A 19517-nucleotide genomic window follows, 5' to 3' on the forward strand; every position below is an offset into this window, starting at 1 on the left:
ACTGGTAAGCTCGCTTGTTTCTGGGTTTATGAATTTAAGCCAAACTAGATGTTTTATAAGATGCCCTATCTTATCCTGGCTATGGTTCCTTTCTGTTTCAGGCACACAAACACACAAATCGATCAGGAGATGAATGTAGATTTAGCTCGTGGTAGACTGTGAAAATTACATGTTCAAATTGAGCTCTTTACTTAGTTATTTCCTAACTATTAGCAAATGATGAGTCAATAGGGAACTAACATATCCTTGAATGTCTCATAGTGGAGCTTGCCCTACAAAATGAATTCATTTAACTGGGCTTTACATTTATACTGAATACAACTTATTTTCTATTTGTTGCACATTTCAAAAATTATACTACTTGAGAACAGTGGTTTTAGAATAATAATGTTTTATTAAAATATAAATATTCAGTAGAACAGTAAACAGTCTGAAGCATCATTTGGCCAAAGATGTTGGTTAATATTAACACCAGCTACTGTGGAATTTGCTTCTTCATACCACTTGCTCTCTCTCCCGCTATGAGGAGCTACACTGTTATGTAACGAGAGAAGTGCACCTATTTTAATTTGACAAATATAGAATGAGAGGAGTTTATATATACTTTTTGCTTTCCTTTGGGCCATGGCTAAATAAAACAGAAGACAGTTGCTAAGAGAACCTCAACTGCTTCCACTGATCAGGCTAGGACTAGGGGAGCGATTCTTACCTTGCACTGATCTGTAGAAATAAGTCCCTTTCCAGAGTAGTCAGGTGTATATACACAATTCTGATACCTGTGAGCAATGGTATATTTGTACAACTTTAGTATGTATCAAGAACAAAACAAGTGCACAGAATTAACAGTACTAACTAAAACTGGACCCCTTCGCCTTGCAAAGCCAAGAAAAAATACCCCTCTATATTCTATCCCCATCAGTCACCACAACATTTACAGCCAAATCAATCAGGCTATCTATCATACAGGCTTCATAAATTTTGTCTGTCATTATGCTAGACTTCTCAGCTGAACTGGCGTGGTGATGAAGAGTCTAGGAAGCAGGCTCATGCAGCAGATTTCATAATCTGATTCCTGGCTCCACCATTTCGTAGTAGAAAAGGGCAAGGAGGACACTAACCATTGTTTCTGCTGGAAATGTTTCTTTAGTGAGTTCTTAAGATCTAGATGTGTATGAGGTAAGGTAGTCAATGCTTTTAATAGTTGCAAAGAAGAAGGAATTTCAAAAGGGGCTATAGTGTGGCAGGAAATTCCATTTAAATGTGCTTTGACCTCTTTGATCATCTATTTTCCCCCTCTTTCACCTATGATAATTCCTCACCATCCAGCATTTTTGAGGCAGAATGTTTCAGTTTAATCTTCATGGAGACAGGGAAGGAGAAGACAGAAAAATTAAGAGAGGTTCCATTCTCCCATCTTAAAATTTCAAGATGGACATCCCACATGCATGGTTTGTACTGAAAGTAAAATTTATGGCAGCTTCAGTCTCTCTCATTATTCACAGTTCCACAATCCTAGAAAAAAATCTCCTGTTGATGCAAATGAGGTGGATGCTAAATCATTAAAGGCTGCCTGAAAGGAAGAACATGGTACGCACTTTCTCCCCTCATGCATTTCTTATTTTCTGCAGCCTTTTCTATTCTCGTTTTTTCTTGTATCTGACAGTGTTTTCAGACCTCTTTCCATAATCAGGATCTGATTCCCTTCATGAGGGAAAGATACACTGCAGACAAGACGCATCCTGCCAGATGCCATCAAAGGCTGGCAACCTTGTATTGATGCTTTCTCTGGGCATAATCAGTGTAGCCGAATATAAGTCCTTGCTCATACTTTTGACATCTAGTTTCCAGGCAACCACCAGGGGAATGGGAGAGGAGAGGTCCTGTTTCCACTCCTCAGAACTGTGCAAAGAAAAGTTCACATTTGGCATATCCTGATTACTCTCCAGAGTCAGCTCTTGACTGATCTAGGCTTAGGAATTTTAGTCTTGCAGAAAAGTGGTATTTTGCTAGTTAGGCACAAATAGGTTCCAGCCAGCCTTATGGATTCCCATAAAGGGCTCAGAAAGACTCCACAGAAGTCAGAGTGGGGACTCGGGCGATTGGGACCAGGGACTTTACTGAACAACAAGACTGATTCGCCACAGAGATCACCCTCCTCTGCTGGCTTTCCGTTACCGCAAACAGACTCCTGAGGAAGATCTTCTTAATGCGGTGACTGCCATCTTTTTAGATCAGGCCACACCTCCCCTTTTCAACTCAGTGTTTTTGGTGCAAGGGTTTATTTTTCTGCTTGCAGGTGGAGAGCTTCTCCCCCCCTCAGCGTAGCTGTATCATATTCTGCATTTGCCTCCTTAATAAGTGGTAGTGGGAAGAGAAAAGAAAGGGTTACAAATGAAAGGGAGTCTCATCTGGCATCTTTCTGACAGTTGTTGAATGATCCAGGAGGGTGGACAACACAAGCCTCGTTTGGAAGCCTCCACCGTCTACTAAAACTTTTCCTTCTGTGCCGCTTTTGAAAAACAGCAGCTGTATTGGGGGGGTGGGTATTTTTTCATTTGTAGGTTCATTTATGCTTTATTGCGCTATGCCTTGGCTCTTTGCCTTTCTCCAAAGAACAGTCCCTTCACCCTTTAAAGGTCTAATCTGAACCTCCAGTGGAAAAACAACGCTCGGGACCCCTTTCCCCCAAGTCCAGGCACGGTGCACCGTCACACAGGGCTGGATCGGGTCCCTCTTGGTCTGCTTCGCAGCTGAAGCCTCAGCACCACTTGCCAGGTCCTCTCATAGAACTGACATTTCCCGTCCTGACATTTCCATAGCTCCATCTGGGGATTAATGGCTGGATATTAACAGTGATGGAGGCTGTTTATCATAATTAGGCTCATGAAGTTCTTGAGTGTGAGGCTCTCCCTTTCTCTTTTTTTCCTTTTAATCAATTCTGAGGCAATAAGAGCAGAATCTAATAGGAGAAATAGCTGGCTGGCTGGCTGGCTGGCTGGCTGGCTGGCTGACTGACTGACTGACTGACTGACTGACTGACTGACTGACTGATTTTGGTCTGCCAAGGTTCATCTGTAAAGTTAGCCAAATTGTGCATCTCTTCATAGGGATAACCCCAAGCTTGACCTGATTTGGACATGTAATTGGAATTACTGAAGCCATTCGGTATTTTGAAAAGACGTGTATTATTTTGACATTTTCTGAAATTCAGACCTTTTCCAAGGCAAACTAAATAGACAGTCCTGACAGGGATATTTCAAGTACTGCAGATATTATAGTGCTGTATCGTCTGTAAATGCATAGAAAAATTTTTAGATCATATGCAGTTTCCCACATTTCCTGTTTCTGTCCCTGCAGGGTGACCTCAGGATTACTAGATCAAAATCTTTTCTTTTCTTCTCTTTTGTTTTTTAAAAAATCAATTTTTATTTGATCTAAGAGCACTGTTTTCTATGGACATGTGAAATATGCAACAAAGGAACATCCAGTATAATTGTTACTTTTATTGTTGATTCTTATTTAATATCTCTCCTATATGTTTTGGACCTCTCAAGTAGCTGACAAAAAAAGGAAGAAAAGGCTAAAACTCAAAATCTATAGCAATAAATCATATACACAAATGAAAACACCAAAAAAGCACATTCAGATAATACATTTGATGTACAAGGAAAAAAAAAGGGAGTGGGTTAAATCAGTTTTCACCAACCCTGTTCAATTTCCTAAAGTTTTCTTCCCCTGTAAAAGAAGCTTTTCTTATTCTACTCAGTTCTTGGGGAACTTTAGTATTTCTTTCTCATTTCTTTTGGTTAAATTGTACTTATTGTTAGGAGGTAGTAGAAGGGGCTGGTGTTCTCACTTTATTTTTATTCTTCCTATTAACATTTTTATCTCCCTCTGCAGCCTCCCTGGCTACTTATACTTCCTGATCTAAAAATAAAAAGAAAAGAAAACTCATAAAAAGTGTTCCTTTATGATATATTCCCTTGTTAAAGCATAAGAAAGCTGGGAATCTGCAGACTGCTAGAGAAATGGAGACAAGATACTCACACATAGTGTGAAAATTTCAACCAAAAAAAGCTTCTCAAGGGAAGATTTACAAATAATTTGTTTTCTATCAAACTGAAGGCCAGTGGTTGAAAAAAGGCAAACACTTTTTTTTTTTAAACTGATCCAGGACTAGAGAACAGCAACTAAACTGCGTGGTCCTCTCCCAGCTATAAAGGTCTGGACTCAAGCCCACCTCCTTTACTTCTGATGGGAGAAAAACACAGAGGAAGCTCTCATGTATTCACTGAAATTACTGAGAAAGTACATATGGGACACGATATACCATCCATCCATTCACTCATTATGGTTGGGAATATTGAGAATGCCTCTTCCACAAAAGATGAGGTTAGTGAGAGCCCAGGAATTATGTTTTTCTATAGTGGTTCTGAATGAGAGCCAGTTTGGTGTAGTGGTTAAGGCACCTGGCTAGAAACCAGAAACCATGAGTTCTAGTCCTGCCTTAGGCACAAAGCCAGCTGGGTGACTTTGGGCCAGTCACTCTCTCTCAGCCCTAGGAAGCAGGCAATGGCAAACCACTTCCAAAAAAAACTTGCCAAGAAAACTGCAGTGGCTAGTTCCAGGCAGTTGCCAGGAGTCAAAAAGGCACAAAAGAATAGTGATTCAGACTTTGTCAAATAGGCTTCTACCGGTGCACCAACTCTGGCATTTTTAAAAACATCACCAAGCCAGTTATTCCACAGGGTGTTTGGAAGTTGAAACTGCCTAGTTGTGCCAGCAGTTGTGTCTTATAATTAGTATTTTTGTTATTTTGATGTTTTCTTTTGGATTAAGTTGGTGGTTATTATTTTTTCTGTTTTTGAAACAATATAAACTGTCATGAGTCATCTAATTTGAGTGGTATAAAAATTAAATAGGTAACTAATTTGCATCAAAGTACTGATTAATTTGTTTGTTTTTTCTCTTTTTATAGTAATTGTATTAAAGATTATAATTACAACAGTAAACACTAATACAAACTAAAAAAAGAATAAAAAGAAAGAGTAGAAGGTGCAGAAAAGAAAGGAGAAAGAGAAAGAGAAAAGTAAGAATATAGTAAAGAAAAAGAAAAGAAATATATAAACAAGTGACTTCCCACCTTCATCACAAAAAGTATAAATAATTTTAGTAACTTATCACCTCTTCTTAAAATATAACAAATGATCTCTTCTTCCCATACGCCATCTCTTATCTATAAACAAATCCATAAAGCTTTGTCATTTCTGTCCTAGTGTCAGCAAAAGTCCATTAAAGGTTACCAGAAATAACATATATATTTTAATTTTGATTAAATAAACCAACTTTATATTCCTTCCTTTTACTTCTAACAACCTTACTCTTTAGTCCATTCAAACAATGTCATAGAACTTGATTTCTTTTTCGTCCCTTCTCACGAGATTCTTCAAAACTTAAAATAAAATGGATGAAACTAGCGTATCCAAACTTATAAAATGGATAAATGGAAAAAGAAATCTGGCATATCCTATACAAACATCACTTAGTTCATCTATAAGATTTGCAAATAAAAAAGCAAACAAAATATGGGACAGTAATAAGTTGTTCTGATGTTACCCTGAAATTCCATCAGAAATATATCTATATGTATATATTTCATTATTCTTATCTTGTTCCTCCCTACCCCATGTGTACACTATTGTTCCAGATGTCTATTTTCCCTGTGTATTCCAGTTCTGCCCCAAGTAGGCCTCTGCCAGTGTCTTCCTGGTGTAACTCCCAATAATTCCACCAATGGTTTTCCAGCACAAAGAGATTATCTAAAGCTTCCTCTCTAGATATTTGCTAGGTAAACATAAAAGATTTTGTGTTTACATATTATCCATTAACATTCTTCTGCTGTTGCTGATGTGAAGGTGGTAATTATAGAACCAGATGGGGATGTACATACCATCTTTGACATCAAGCCCACACACTGCTGGGTGGCATTTTTTTTAATGAGAGGCCAACTACCAGCAGGAAGATCAGCAAAGCAATTAAAAACTGAATGTCTAAATCTACCACTTGGCTTATTCCAGGTGAAAACTAAATGCTTTTGGCTGAAGCATTTGGCAAAATAAGTAGAGTGTATGGGAGCCATTCCAGGCTAATGTGCTTAAAACTGAGATACCCCTTGTTATAACATGACAGCAATAGTACAATAATTATATGCCATCACCTTCATGTTCACTGCAAAAATCCTTATCTCTGAAAGGGTACTCTATGCTGATACTGTCATGTTTGAAATTCATGTAGCACATGGATGTTTTCCCTGTGCAGACTCTCTGTTCAATGTTGCATGATGCTGAAGACATCAGATGCTGATATGGAACCTCTGTAAATAAAATAGCCTTTGCATGCAATTTAGCAATCCAGAAGCATTATCAGCCATCTTAACATGAAGGGTTATAGCATATCCATTCAATTTTAGTCCCTGAATGCCAGTGGGAACATTTCCATGACTCAGGAGAAGTTTACAGAAATTGTATAAGTAAGATCCAGTTCTGTCTTAGTTACCTATAAGAAAGAAAGTGACTTATGATTGTCCTAAGGAGAGTAGATCAGGTTTTTTCCCTAAAACTTCAGACTTCAGAGGTTTTTGGGACTACAGCTCCTGGAATTCATAGCCAGCAAAACTAGTAATATATGAGCCAATGAGCCCATTCAGTGTATCTCAGCCATTGAAGGTTTGCTTGCAAGATAAATATTAACAATCAGTGTTAAATGCTTCATAAATGCCCAAGGATACTACATTATAGTGGATAAATAAACAGTTATGACATTCATAAAGAAATATGGAAATCAAATTGATAATGAATAGGGAGTACTACCAAGCTCTGTGTGTTATTTCACAAATCTCAGAATTATAAAAATAAGGGAAATGTTTAAAATATTACTATTATTATAACAACTTTGGATAATCCCAATTTTTCACAAATACAAAATTCCTGGTCTATTGCTATTTGGAAAGTTAGAAATTTGGTTTCTTTGAGTCCAGATGTTTATTATACTATTCTCTTGACTCACTAGGGCTTTTTCTTCTCTTTGTATAGACTAGCAAGTGTGTCAGACATGGTTTGGTGCCTCAAAAGAGTAGGAAACTTGGTTTGAGAGAATGCATAAGTGAACTCTGTATCTATAGAGATGTGGGCAACCTAGCAGAGACAGCAATTGGGAAACAAGACATCAGGTGTTGAAAGAGAAATGGAGATGAGCCAGGGTAAACTGCACAAAATTCAAGATCTGTATATGTTTATAGAAGGGTTCCACTTCTAGTACCAATGCGATAGCTAAGTTTTCTATAATCATTTAAAATGCTTAATTGTTCATAACTTAGAGGGGATATGATTGGGAAGATCACATTTTGCTCTGGCAGTCATGTTAAAGTTGAAGAGTTATGGATTATTTACACAAAGATAGATCTATCTATCTATCTATCTATCTATCTATCTATCTATCTATCTCTATCTATCTATCTATCTATCTATCTATCTATCTATCTATCTATCTATCTTAGATAGAATAGATGCTATTACATGGGCATAGCTTTTATTGTAGAGTTAGAAACATAGTGTAAGAGCCAAGCCCAATTATGACTGGCCTTACTTACTTACTTGGGCTCAGCAAATAAAAGGAATTGTTCTCTGTGTTGGACAGGTCAGATTCTTAGATTTACATCAAGGCTGCCGAATCAGAAGGTTTCTTCTCATCTACAAGAGACCGTGTTTCACACCCACATTCCACTGCTTCTTCTGAGGTTTATGCTCTTAATTACAAAAGCTGGAAACCAGGGTTGTTCTTCCCAAGAATTGTCAAGCTGAGAAATGTACTGGCTTTTTTCCTGCATTCTGGCAAAGAATCTACAGATTGTGTGTTACGCCAGATCCCTGTTTGCAATATATATTGTTAGGAAAGAAGCCTGGTGGTAGAGGATAGAAAAGATAAAGATAATGTCTTCTTTGAGTCAAACATAAATGCGGATGATTTCATGGACACATCCATGTAGTTTTCTTGACAGCCTTATGGAACTGGGCTGCCATTTCTTTCTGGGATTGTCTTTGATTTCCTAGTTTAGCTTCTGGCCCTGACAGTCCCTGAGGAATCCCGTCCAAGCCCTTAGGAGGGCCTACCTTGTTTAGTTTCCAAGCCCAGGAAAGGTCGACTAGGTACGTACAAGTGTGCATATGTGTGGGTGCACGCTGAACAACAACAAAGCTAGATTGGTGGATGGATGGATGGAGAGAGAGAGATTGAATTCCTTCACCTTTCTTTAGCTCTGATTAAGTTCTTGGCCCCTAAATGATTTGATAAGGGAAAGGAAGACAAAACCATGCTATAAGAATCTGAGACAGAGATTGTTTTTTTCCCCTTCACTATATGCCTTTGTTTCTGATAATACGTTACATTGGAATGCAGCTTATCTGGTCTGGCACTGAACACTGTGATGTTACAAATCACTTCCAGGCTTTATTTAGAAATGATCAGTTTTGTTTCATATACAAGGAGATAATTGTCTGAAAGTAGGTACAGATTAAAATCAAAGCAAAATAAGTCTCAGCTAACAATATAAGCCTCATTAAAAGTATTACCTGAAGCATTTTGAATAATTAAAACCTTTTTTTTCTCGCTGAGAAGCTCATCCTGAGACAATTCAAATTTTTATGCAAGGTCAGAAGGTTGCGCCTTTTATTAATTTGCATTTTACAGGCAGATCTGGTCCAGCTGGACATACTTCGACATGGGCAGAATTGTCCCAGTCCCGTACATTCTGTTGCTGACAAACTCACTCCAGCCAGACACATCAAATAAGGACAATTTTGAGCTAAACACTTGCAATTAAACAAGAGCAAATAGTCAAAATCATAAAGACATAGTTGCCCACATTTCTTCATACTTCAACTGTTATATAATAAAAAGATAACTTATCAAATTGGATCAGTTGATGCATGATCACCTATATTTGTCATGTATGTATGTATATGTATGTATTTAATCAATTTGTAAAGCCACCCATCTCAATAAGTGACTCTGAGTGGTGAATAATGTCAAAAAGAAATAAATATATCCTTCATAGAAGCTTAATGCATCACTAAAAGAATTTTAGAGAGCACCAACAGTCCTTATGAAATGTCATGAGAACTATTTTATCCAGTAAAAAAGGAGAAATGGGAACTCTGTACAAAGATTTTTCCCACTTATCTGTTAAGCAGGACCTAGGAGACAGTTATAAATATTCAGAAACTTAATGCTGAAGAAAGACCTTTAGGACTGATCCTGCCATTTAATACGATGAAGAGGGTTGGATAAAGGCAAGCAGTGAGATCCAAGAGATGTTGGTCCTGGTATATATATGGGGGAAAGTCATCATTTGGACTTCACTTCAACACTAAACTATCTTGGGCCAACATAATGGAAGATTTGATTCAGGAAGGGCTATCACATGTTATTTAGGAATAAAGAATAAAGAAAAATGCCTATGTGAGTATTAGTAGCCCATAGATGACCATTTAAGTCATAAAGTATCCTATGCTCTCTACAGGGAGAATACAGACTTATTTCTAGCATTCTAGAATGGTTTCTCTTTATTCATTACAGCTGCACACTAATAAAGATTGGCTCTAATACTGCTAGTAGAGTTGTTAGTTAATCCACATTTCAGAAGATTGGTTTTTGACTTTCAAAACATCCCTAAAAAATTATCTCAATTTAGAAACGTACTTGTAGCCCATCTTCCTTATAAAAATTGCCCATCCTTTTGCCTCATTGTCTACAGCATCGCTTTGTAGATGCTTGGCAATTTATCCTGAAGACTCCCATAATCATGTGGAAACAGACTAGTTGATCATGGAGGTGTTACTTATCTTATTCTTCAACCCTACTGTGGTATAAAATATAGGATGTTTCTTTTCCTAGAATAAGCATCTGCCTGGTATCCCTGGGTTTTAAAAATGAGATCTCCATTTATAAATTTAAACCTTCCCAAAGGTTCTGTGTATGAAAGAAGAGATAATTTTGCACCTACCCTTGATGCTCAGGTCTGAATTAATGGTGCTTAAAATATGCCTTATTAGTCCCTCCTCCACTATGCAAATTAGAAATAGCATTAACAGCTCATTGGCTGCTGCCTGTTATTTCAAGATATACAATCATAATGGGGGGCTAGAGTCTTAGGGAATAACACTTATTCTTATACTGTGCATTTCTGACTCCTGCAGTAATGCCTATGTACTTTGACTTCACCAATAAGCAACAACTGAAAATCAACACAACCAGTTTCCTATGGGAAATCAACATAGATGATAAGTTGTATACCACTAGGCCTATTGTTCTCTGTTTTTCCTCCACTGATGCTGGGGACTGCTTTTGCCTTAAGATTTGTTCCAGGCCCTGTAAAAATAACTGATATACTTATCAAAGAACAGCCCCCAAAATCAGATTTGGACACTATTTTGATACCTGGTTCTGGTAGATGCGTAGGACACTCTTTTGAACATCAGATGGAAATAAAAGCCAAGGGCAGAGACTGGGTTTGTGAATGTTTCTTTGAATGTTCCAAGGTAACCATTCATAGAATGTAAAAAACTGAAGGTTTAGCTAGATGTTCATCTAACCCACTACTATCTATTCAGAATAGTAACAGCCACCCCCACCCCACCACTCACCCATCCCAATCAGAGGTGGCAAATCTCCTGCTGCCTAATCCTTTAAAAATGGAGAAGTCAGGAATGAAATCCAGGAGTTTCTGCATGTGAAGTCTGAGCTGTGTGAGCTATGCTTTTTCTAGAATTTTAATCAACAAGGGCAAATATATTGACTGTTCAAGAATTAACCAGAAAGAGAGAGAGAGAGAGAGAGAGAGCGCCGTCAGTGAGTGTAGGGAATATTATTCCTAGGTGCCTGGGAGAAGAAGAAACAATAAGATCAATGCTGCTCTGAAGAAGACAGAAAAATTAGGTTAGACTTCTCAATATGGATTACAATTTGTAATACACTTCAGAATTACATGATGAGATCTGGAGTAAAAATCCTCCAGGTTTCCAATGTATTATATAACAATGGGTCTCAGGAGGACAGCAGAGTATCTGTGAGGATATATTTGCCTTGATGCTGCTGGGTCCTGGAGCTCTATATTCTAACTCCCATGAGGCTGCTATTAACATCTTATTGCCAATTGTAGGCTGGTCTCTTCTTCCCTAGAAATGATTGGTTGATGAGTCTTAGAGAAGAATCCTTTTTTAAGAGATTCTTGAACCTGTAGGTGGATTATGGATGCCAAAAAAGACTTCGACAATAGTGAAGACGATGATTTAAGTGTGAAGCCTACTTCTTTGGGATATTATGTAACTCAGGGTAAGTTTATCACAGAACATGGAAATTAGTTGTCTATATTGACTACTATATTTCCTCCAGCAGGAAACCAATGGCTTTTTCTCCTATGGAGATCATTTCTGCTTTCACTCAGAAGCCACACTCTTGCCACAGTCTCATTTTTTTGTACTGTCTGGGACTTTTGGGATTTGCAATCCCACATATGTGGAGGCACCAAGGTGGGAAAGGCTCATGTTGTCTCATACTGATATGAAATATTTTGTGATTTATAGTAAGGCAATTTGAAGTGGCTTAGGCTGTAGTACTATGTATTCAGGTATGGTTTCTGGATTTCTTTCCTTCATATTGATGGATCACTTCAGCCTGATATTTTCATGCTGATTTTATTTTTGTGGCTTTTATCCTAGCAAAAGGAAAGCTGGAACAATAAATAGAATCCAAGAAATTATAGCAGAAGACATGGTGTAGCAGAGTATGTTTACTTGATGAAACTATTTCTGATATACTACTGAAATAGGAACAATACTGGAAACAAAAGGTCCAGGACATCTTTAAACTCTTGGTGTTGTTCTTACATGACCAGTTGGCATGTCCGTCTTCTTTCTTGTTTCTAGGCAGGATCTAACATACCAGATTTGTTTTGTTTCCCCATCCTGACAGGTTTGATGCAGCTCTATGAGACCCAACAGCTTTGTGATGCCATCCTGGTAGCTGAAGGAAAGCATTTCCCATGTCACAGGTGTGTTTTCTGCATTTAATGGCCTCATAGCCTTTGAGTGAATATTGTCCTGAAAAGCAAAGTCATGTTACGTGTAATCTGCAACCAGGTGTTTTATTCAGGGAGGTGAGATAGATAGATAAACTAGGGCAGAGAATATAATATTAACAGCAAGATGTTGCAGTTCTAGGGAGCAAGTTTAGAACCTATGGCATTTTTTGTCACAATGGATCTCACCATATCATTTCCATTATAAACCACTTAAGTCACTCAAATTCTTGTGCAGATCATGTTCCTGCAAAAGCTTGAGATATTTATTTTTGTCTAACACAAACTTTTTTTGTAAAATTAGCATAGCATAAATCCTGCTCCTGGTCCTAATACTTGAGATTTATATAAATTGGAATGTATAATTAAAGTTAATAAAATTATGCCTGGTGTGAAGAAACTGGATAGAGATATCCACCACCACCCCTTCATATTATGAGGGCCCAGAGTCATCCAATAAAAGTGATTGGCAAAAGATTCAAGGAAAACAAAGTCCGTCTTCATATATCACATAATTAATGCACAAATTTCATTATCACTCATTATGTTAGACAGCTTTAAAGGCGGATTAGATATGTTCATGGAAGATCAACCAATCAATATATAAACAGTTGATGACTGTAATAGAGAAGCAGAATCTCTACATTCAGAGGTACTAGATACCAGCTTCTGGTGGAAGGTGTCTGGGAACAGCTATTGTTTTCATTCCCTTATGATGGACTTGGAGCAACCACACTGGCTAGCCATTATGGAGAAGATGATACTGTATAAGATGGCCTGATTAGTTTGATCCAGCATTGTCCTTCTTATTTTCTAGTTGTTGTTTGTAAGTATGTATGTATGCATGTATGTGTTTGAATTTATTAGCCACCCAACTCCAATGGACTCCAATATTTTGAAATTTTGATGTTAAAATGTTTGTATTTGCTATCCTTATAATCTTGTAAAGTATGGAGAGCTTTAACAGACATAGAACTGCAACTGACAGTGCCACACGGTGAGTCCTGAACACGGATCAGAGTCTAACTCCCTGTTTATTAGAGACCAGTTTCACTGTCTGAAAAATTATACATCTATATTTCTAAATCTAGATATATTGCTATATATATGAGTATGTAGCAATATATTTAGATTTAGAAATATAGACGTATAATTTAATCAGCCTTCCACAACTGCCCAGTTTCCAGATCCACAACACTACAGTTCCCATCATCCCAAATCAGCAGAGCCAACATCTGTAATGGCTGCAGGATAATAAAAGTTATAATACATTTTGAAATTTTTTAGTTTTGCAAAATTGATCTAAAATCTCATTTTTTCATACCACATTCTCATATTTAGAAAGATTAAAAAACACATACCTATGCTAATGTTAGCTATCATTAGTGAACATAACGAATCATCTAGGGCTGGCTTTAGCATGGATTTAAGAACTGGAGAACTGTAATGAAGCCTGCAGCAAACTATAAGCCTTGATGGAGGTGGGGAGGGGCTGGGAGCCATCATTGACAAATTATCCTTTCAAGCATACTGAAGAGTCACCTTTTCCACTCCTCAATTCTTCAAAAGAAGTTTGAGACCAACCCATTATCCCTTTCACTTTTGCCAGTTGTGAAATGCCAAGAACAAGACCATCTCTGTGCAGGGGTAGGGGAGAGGGAAAGAAGCTGGGAGGTGGACTGAAATGAGTCCCTAAGCTCTGCACAGCCATCAAACAAAAAGACCAGATTAGTTGCTATTCGGTCAACAATGAATTGTCTCGGCTTCTGGACTTTTCTGGTAATGTGATATAGGACAGGTCAGAGCTGATTCTGAACTCAGGCAATTTTCACTTTCCAATTTTCTGCTTAAATATTCTGCTTCTGTTTCACAACCATTGTATTTGGTTTTTTTTTTAATCCTCATGGAAACATATTTAGTGAATACAGTATTTCTCCTAATTACATATTCTTCAGAGTATTTCTGCCTGATGGACAGTTTTTGGTAAGGAATTGCCCCTAGGTATAGTGCATTTTTGCACACTGATTTCACTAATATAAAGCTTTTCTGTTTGCATTGTCTCTATTTATGCATTTTATTGCAGTTTTTATTTGAAGAATTGCACCATGACATTCAAATAAGTGGAAATACCAAATCACATTTTTGGGAAATGTGAATTGGATAGATTTGCATGGACATGTGGCCTCAGTAACATTTTCCCTATCTCTATTTAAAAGAATCATATAAACTCAAAAATGTATATCTCATGTTTCACACAAGCTCACCTTCTTAGTATTTTGCTGTCTCTCTTTGTAGGGCGTTGTTGGCTTCATTCAGCCCATACTTCCGTGCCATGTTCACCAGGCCCTTTAGAGAATGCTGGGAAAGGCAAGTTGTATTTGAAGACATGACCTCTTCCATCCTTCGGAGAATCTTAGATTACCTCTACACAGGGCAATTGCTACTTACACCAGAGGTTGCTCAAGATCTTTTCACAGCAGCTAACAGGCTTGTCATCCTCCCACTGCAGGACATTATTGGCAGGTAACCTAGACTAAACAGAATAATGATTTGGAGCTGAAATTGGGGCTGTCTGGGTAGGTAGATGAATCCTTGAAAGATCTAAAGGCGAGACCTCCTCCTCTCTATAGGATAAATGATATTCCTATAGGACACAATTTATTTAATATTTTATTCAAGACATTTGAGCAAGTAATGTGTGATGGAATATTCAACATGTCTGTCTGAACATGTAACAATGTCTGACAAAGTAGCTATATTTATTTTGCTTGCATAAGTAAAGTGAGGTTGGATTTTCATTCTTATCTTTAGTATTGCATCTTGGTCCTTCCTAGGTTCTCAAAGAGTTTAAGAATCTTTTTCATTTATGGCTGAGACAATACATGCTTGAGATCTATTAGCAAAAAAGAATGAAAAAATTCTTAATCCACATAGTGCTATGTAATTTGTTACTATGGGCTTTGCAGAAGATATCACAAATGCCACCACATTATCAATTAAGCAAAGTGACATTCGTGTAAAGACAACCATTGAAAAATTCCAATGATCTCATAGCAGGTTATTAGCAGCTGATTGTCTAATGGAAATAGAAAGTTTCCAGAGATAATTGAAATCAAGAAAAATAGAATATGGATGCATAGATAGTGTTGCTGCCATATCTATTTCTGCCTCAAAAATATGCTGCCTAAAATGAGCAGTATTCAACCATTCTGTGGTCCTCATCTTGCAATTGCTATTATATATTTCATTTCCCCATAGCTTTGGAATTTGTTGTTTATCCACATACATTAAGAGTGTCCGTGGGGTATGGTCAAAAAACCAAGATGGTGACTATGATGGTGTGATTAAAGCTCTGCAAAGGAGCTTCAGTCGCATCATTGTGGCCACCATCTTGCTTTTTGACCATACCATGCAGACATCCCTGACATACATGGTTAACAATCTCCATTTTGTTCCACTCGTCCCAGTCGCCAACCTTGCCCTTGCTAAAGCTTGCTTTGGCTCATCTCCCGCATTTTGCCTTACCAAGTGCTGACCTGCTACACAGCAGCCCTCTTTCTGTGTTCTCTCCAAGCATTCCTTTCCTTCACTCCATCTCCAAGGATACTCAATTCCTAACCCTCACTTGTTCATTGAGCCTTCTGTGAGGTAAAATGTGCTCTCAATTAATGGGTTCTCTCTCCAATGAGTAATCTTCCATGTTTGATGTTAAATATTTTAATTTTTTTTTACTCTGATTTAGATTTATGTTGTAAAAATCTCTGAAACTATGGTATCAGCAATGTAAGAATGTGTCAATAAATACAAATAAAAAAGCAGAGTCACAAGGGGCTCATACTTAACTTTATATTTAAGGAAGCCTGGAGAAAGGCACAAATTATCTTGCTGGCCACTCCTTTGTGAATATTTTGTCTTTTTATAATTGCTGCAGAGAAGATAACATTGTGCCCCTTGGCAAACTCACTTCAGTAGTCATATCTGATCTCTAGTGCAGGGACAAATTGGGCAATGTCTGTGGGCATGGTGGGCAAGCCACTTCATTAATGAATCTTTAAACTATATCTTCTTTCCTTCCTTCCTTCCTTCCTTCCTTCCTTCCTTCCTTCCTTCCTTCCTTCCTTCCTTCCTTCCTTCCTTCCTTCCTTCCTTCCTTCCTTCCTTCCTCCCTCCCTCCCTCCCTCCCTCCCTCCCTCCTTCTCTTCTCTTCTCTTCTCTTCTCTTCTCTTCTCTTCTCTTCTCTTCTCTTCTCTTCTCTTCTCTTCTCCTCTCTTCTCCTCTCCTCTCCTCTCCTCTCCTCCCCTCCCCTCCCCTCCCCTCCCCTCCCCTCCTCTCCTCTGCTCTCCTCTCCTCTCCTCTCCTCTCCTTTTCTCTTCTTTCCCTACCCTACCCTACCCTACCTTACCCTACCCTACCCTATCTTATCCTACCTTACCCTATTCTACCTTTTTTTGCACTCACTAGGTTCCTAGCTGACAGCATTTCTATGGACAGTTGCCTAGAGATTTATGCTCTGGCCTATGCTCACAATCACCATACTTTGCTCCGTGTAGCCACACGCCACATCACCTTGAATTTTGAGCCTCTTTCTGAACATGAGGCCTTTCCAGGTCTGGATCTCAGTACAGTGATCAGCATTGTCTCATCCGACAAACTTCTTGTGTCTTCTGAGATGACAGTCTACCAGGCTGTGCAGAACTGGGTGAGGTCTCAACCTGCTGAGCACTTCTCACTCCTCAAGAAGCTGATGCAACAAGTCCGACTTCCACTTTTAACTTCTGAGGAGATCACAAGAGTCCAGAAGGACATTATTGCAGAATATGGGCATGCTCATTTGCAATGGGAGCAACTGGATGGAGTAGGGAGATTGTTGAAGAGTGGGGGTCTTAGGCATGGCATGTATGATGACTGGATTGTGAGCTTGGGTCTCTTTGTAAGCAACATGCAAGGAGGAGTAGTGGAGCGTTTGAAAACTCATTTCCTGGGGTTCAATCTACAGACAGAAAGTTGGGAGGAGATACCACCCTTGATGTATCTTGATTCCTCTGGCTTCTTGTCTGTGGGGCACAAGCTCTACGTGTCTGGAGGACAAAGGCTTAATGGTTCTGTTTTATGCAACCTGCATGAGTTTGATGCTCTTACTGGCCAGTGGATGCAGCTACCTTCCATGTCCATACCCCGACGAGAACATGGCTTTCTAGCATGCAAGCAGAAACTATACGCTTTGGGAGGCCGGAGTGGCCGAAGTGTGCTTGATTCTGCAGAAAGCTTTGACTTAGTAAAGAAGACCTGGTCTCCCATTGCCAATCTACCATTTGCAGTGAGTCATTTTGCTTCTGCTTCACTGAACAATAAGCTCTACCTAATTGGAGGGTTTTCTCATACAAGGGCAAGTGGTCTTGCTCACAGGGGCATCCTGATTTACAATACAAGCTTAAATGTATGGAATCAGGTGCCATTAGCTTTTCAGTGTTACAAATCAACTGCAGTGGCAATGGACAATGGGATCTTTGTCATTGGCGGACTTGTTGAAGAGAGCAGCCGGCGTGAGACACCTGGCACTGTAATTAGAGCTCTGATTTCTGGCACCCATAAGTGTTTTTTCTTGAGCAAGGATGGCACGGTGAGTCAGGATGTGGCCATCCCAGAACTTCCTATACTGGTCTTGCCACCTTGTGCTGTGCAGTGGCAGAGAAGAATCCATGTGCTGGTAGGCAATACAATTTACCAGTGGAAACCTGGAGAGCCAAACTGGACAAGGAGTCGGAAAAGTGCTCCCAACACAAGGGTGACATTTCTAACTGTGGTTAATGGGGTGACTCTGAGAGTACCAAAGAAGACTCTGCAGCCCCTTTTACGTGAAGCCTCAGCAGCCCTGACAGCACTTTGGGTGGCTGACAATTAGGAACCTTCTTGACACTTTCCAAATCTGGAGCTGTTCTTCAGTATCTTAGGGTCACCTTCTGCCCTGAATGGAGGACTCCATCATATCAAGCTGCTATCCTTAATATTAAGAGGGAGGATTTCTTTAGAAGTAGGATTTGGTTATGCTGTTACACTTGAGAAGGAGCTGTCTGGCCCAGAGAAGTAGACTTCTGCTGAATAAACTCCATTCCTACCTTCAACTTATTTTACTTATCATATAGTTGTTCTGAGTGCAGTATGGTACAGGAGAAAGGTAAGAAGTTTATTACCAACAGAGAACTTTCCTTGGGGAAAAAGGAGGGTTTCCTCTCTCAGACATCCTTTACTTGCTTCAGAATTTAGAGCCAGGTCCTACCCTGGCATGTGTGGATTCAAAGAGGAATGGAGGCACACTTGTGTAACACAATGTATTGTAAGGTGCTGCTTGTACTACAGGAAAAGTGGTAGATATTTCTTAATAGAGGGCAGAAATCTTTGGCTTCTCTTCTCTACCATTTACCTTTTTCTGAAAATTAAAACAATATGTGCAGGTGGCCAAGACATCTGGTACAAAAGCAGTATTTTCAAGTGATATGTTAAAGCATCAGTTTAGGTTAATGTACAGAAAAGGGTTATGCCCATGATAACCTATATCAAACTCCTAGTCCTTTTAGTTAAAGCTGCATGCCTAAAAATATATTTTTCTCTCTCACTTTTTTCCACTTTGTTTCTCTAGTGGTGACTTTGCTTCCATCACTCACTGTAACCTCTGTGCCTTGTTCTGTCCTACTACAACCGTATCCACACTTAAAAAGCCTTGTCTTTGATAGTCAACAGACCACCTCCTTCTCTGCAGTATCTACTTGTTTCATAAAATGAAGTGGAGCATAGCTAATATCCAGAAGACAGAAATAAAAATCCAAAACAAATTCAATAGGTTAGAGAATTAGGCTGAAAATAGCAGACAAAAACAAAAATATGCACTTCTAGAGTAGGAATCAAATCCATATTTATAGGATTGGGAATACACTGGCAATAATACTTATAAAAAAGATCTTGGAACTTAGTTATAAATTGAATCCAAGTCTGCAGTAAGATGTGGCTGAAAAACAGGCAATGCAATTTTACACTGCGTCAGCAGATGTATATTCCTGAATCATGACAATAATAGTTCCACTTCATTCTGCATTGGTCAGATGTTACCTCAGATTTGGGAAACACACTTGGGGGAGCATTCAGATGAATATTGACAGGTTCAGAAAAGGGCAATGAGGACGATCAGGGGACTGGAAGCTCTTAAAAATATTGAAGAAATTGGGAAGATTGCTTAATCTTGAAAAGGGAAGACTCAAGGCTCTTCCAGACGTTAAAGAGCTATTTACCAATCCTTGAGCTGGCATAATAGTATGCTGGCATAAAGTATGCCATTCCCTTTGCCAATCTCTATTCTGTAACAGTAACTAGGTTGGCAAGTGGTGCTGTT

At 38.7% G+C, this 19517-nt stretch overlaps 1 protein-coding gene and 1 pseudogene across 1 annotated transcript; both read left to right on the forward strand.

The window, feature by feature from the left end:
• The window catches only part of LOC148216695 (uncharacterized), a 40340-nt pseudogene extending 29091 nt beyond the window's left edge, over positions 1 to 11249 (forward strand).
• A 54-nt stretch (positions 11250 to 11303) lies between these two features.
• On the forward strand, positions 11304 to 18035 carry LOC103064046 (kelch repeat and BTB domain-containing protein 12-like). Its single transcript, XM_007428776.2, has 4 exons — positions 11304 to 11388; positions 12028 to 12106; positions 14429 to 14656; positions 16595 to 18035. The coding sequence occupies exons 1-4, from the start codon at positions 11304 to 11306 to the stop codon at positions 18033 to 18035; spliced, it is 1833 nt and encodes a 610-aa protein (XP_007428838.2).
• The last annotated feature ends 1482 nt before the right edge of the window (positions 18036 to 19517 follow it).

The sequence above is a fragment of the Python bivittatus genome, unplaced genomic scaffold, assembly GCF_059951505.1.
Source record: "Python bivittatus isolate LINGU-HERP-01145 unplaced genomic scaffold, Pbiv_v1 ctg000080_np1212, whole genome shotgun sequence".
Lineage (NCBI taxonomy): Eukaryota > Metazoa > Chordata > Lepidosauria > Squamata > Pythonidae > Python > Python bivittatus.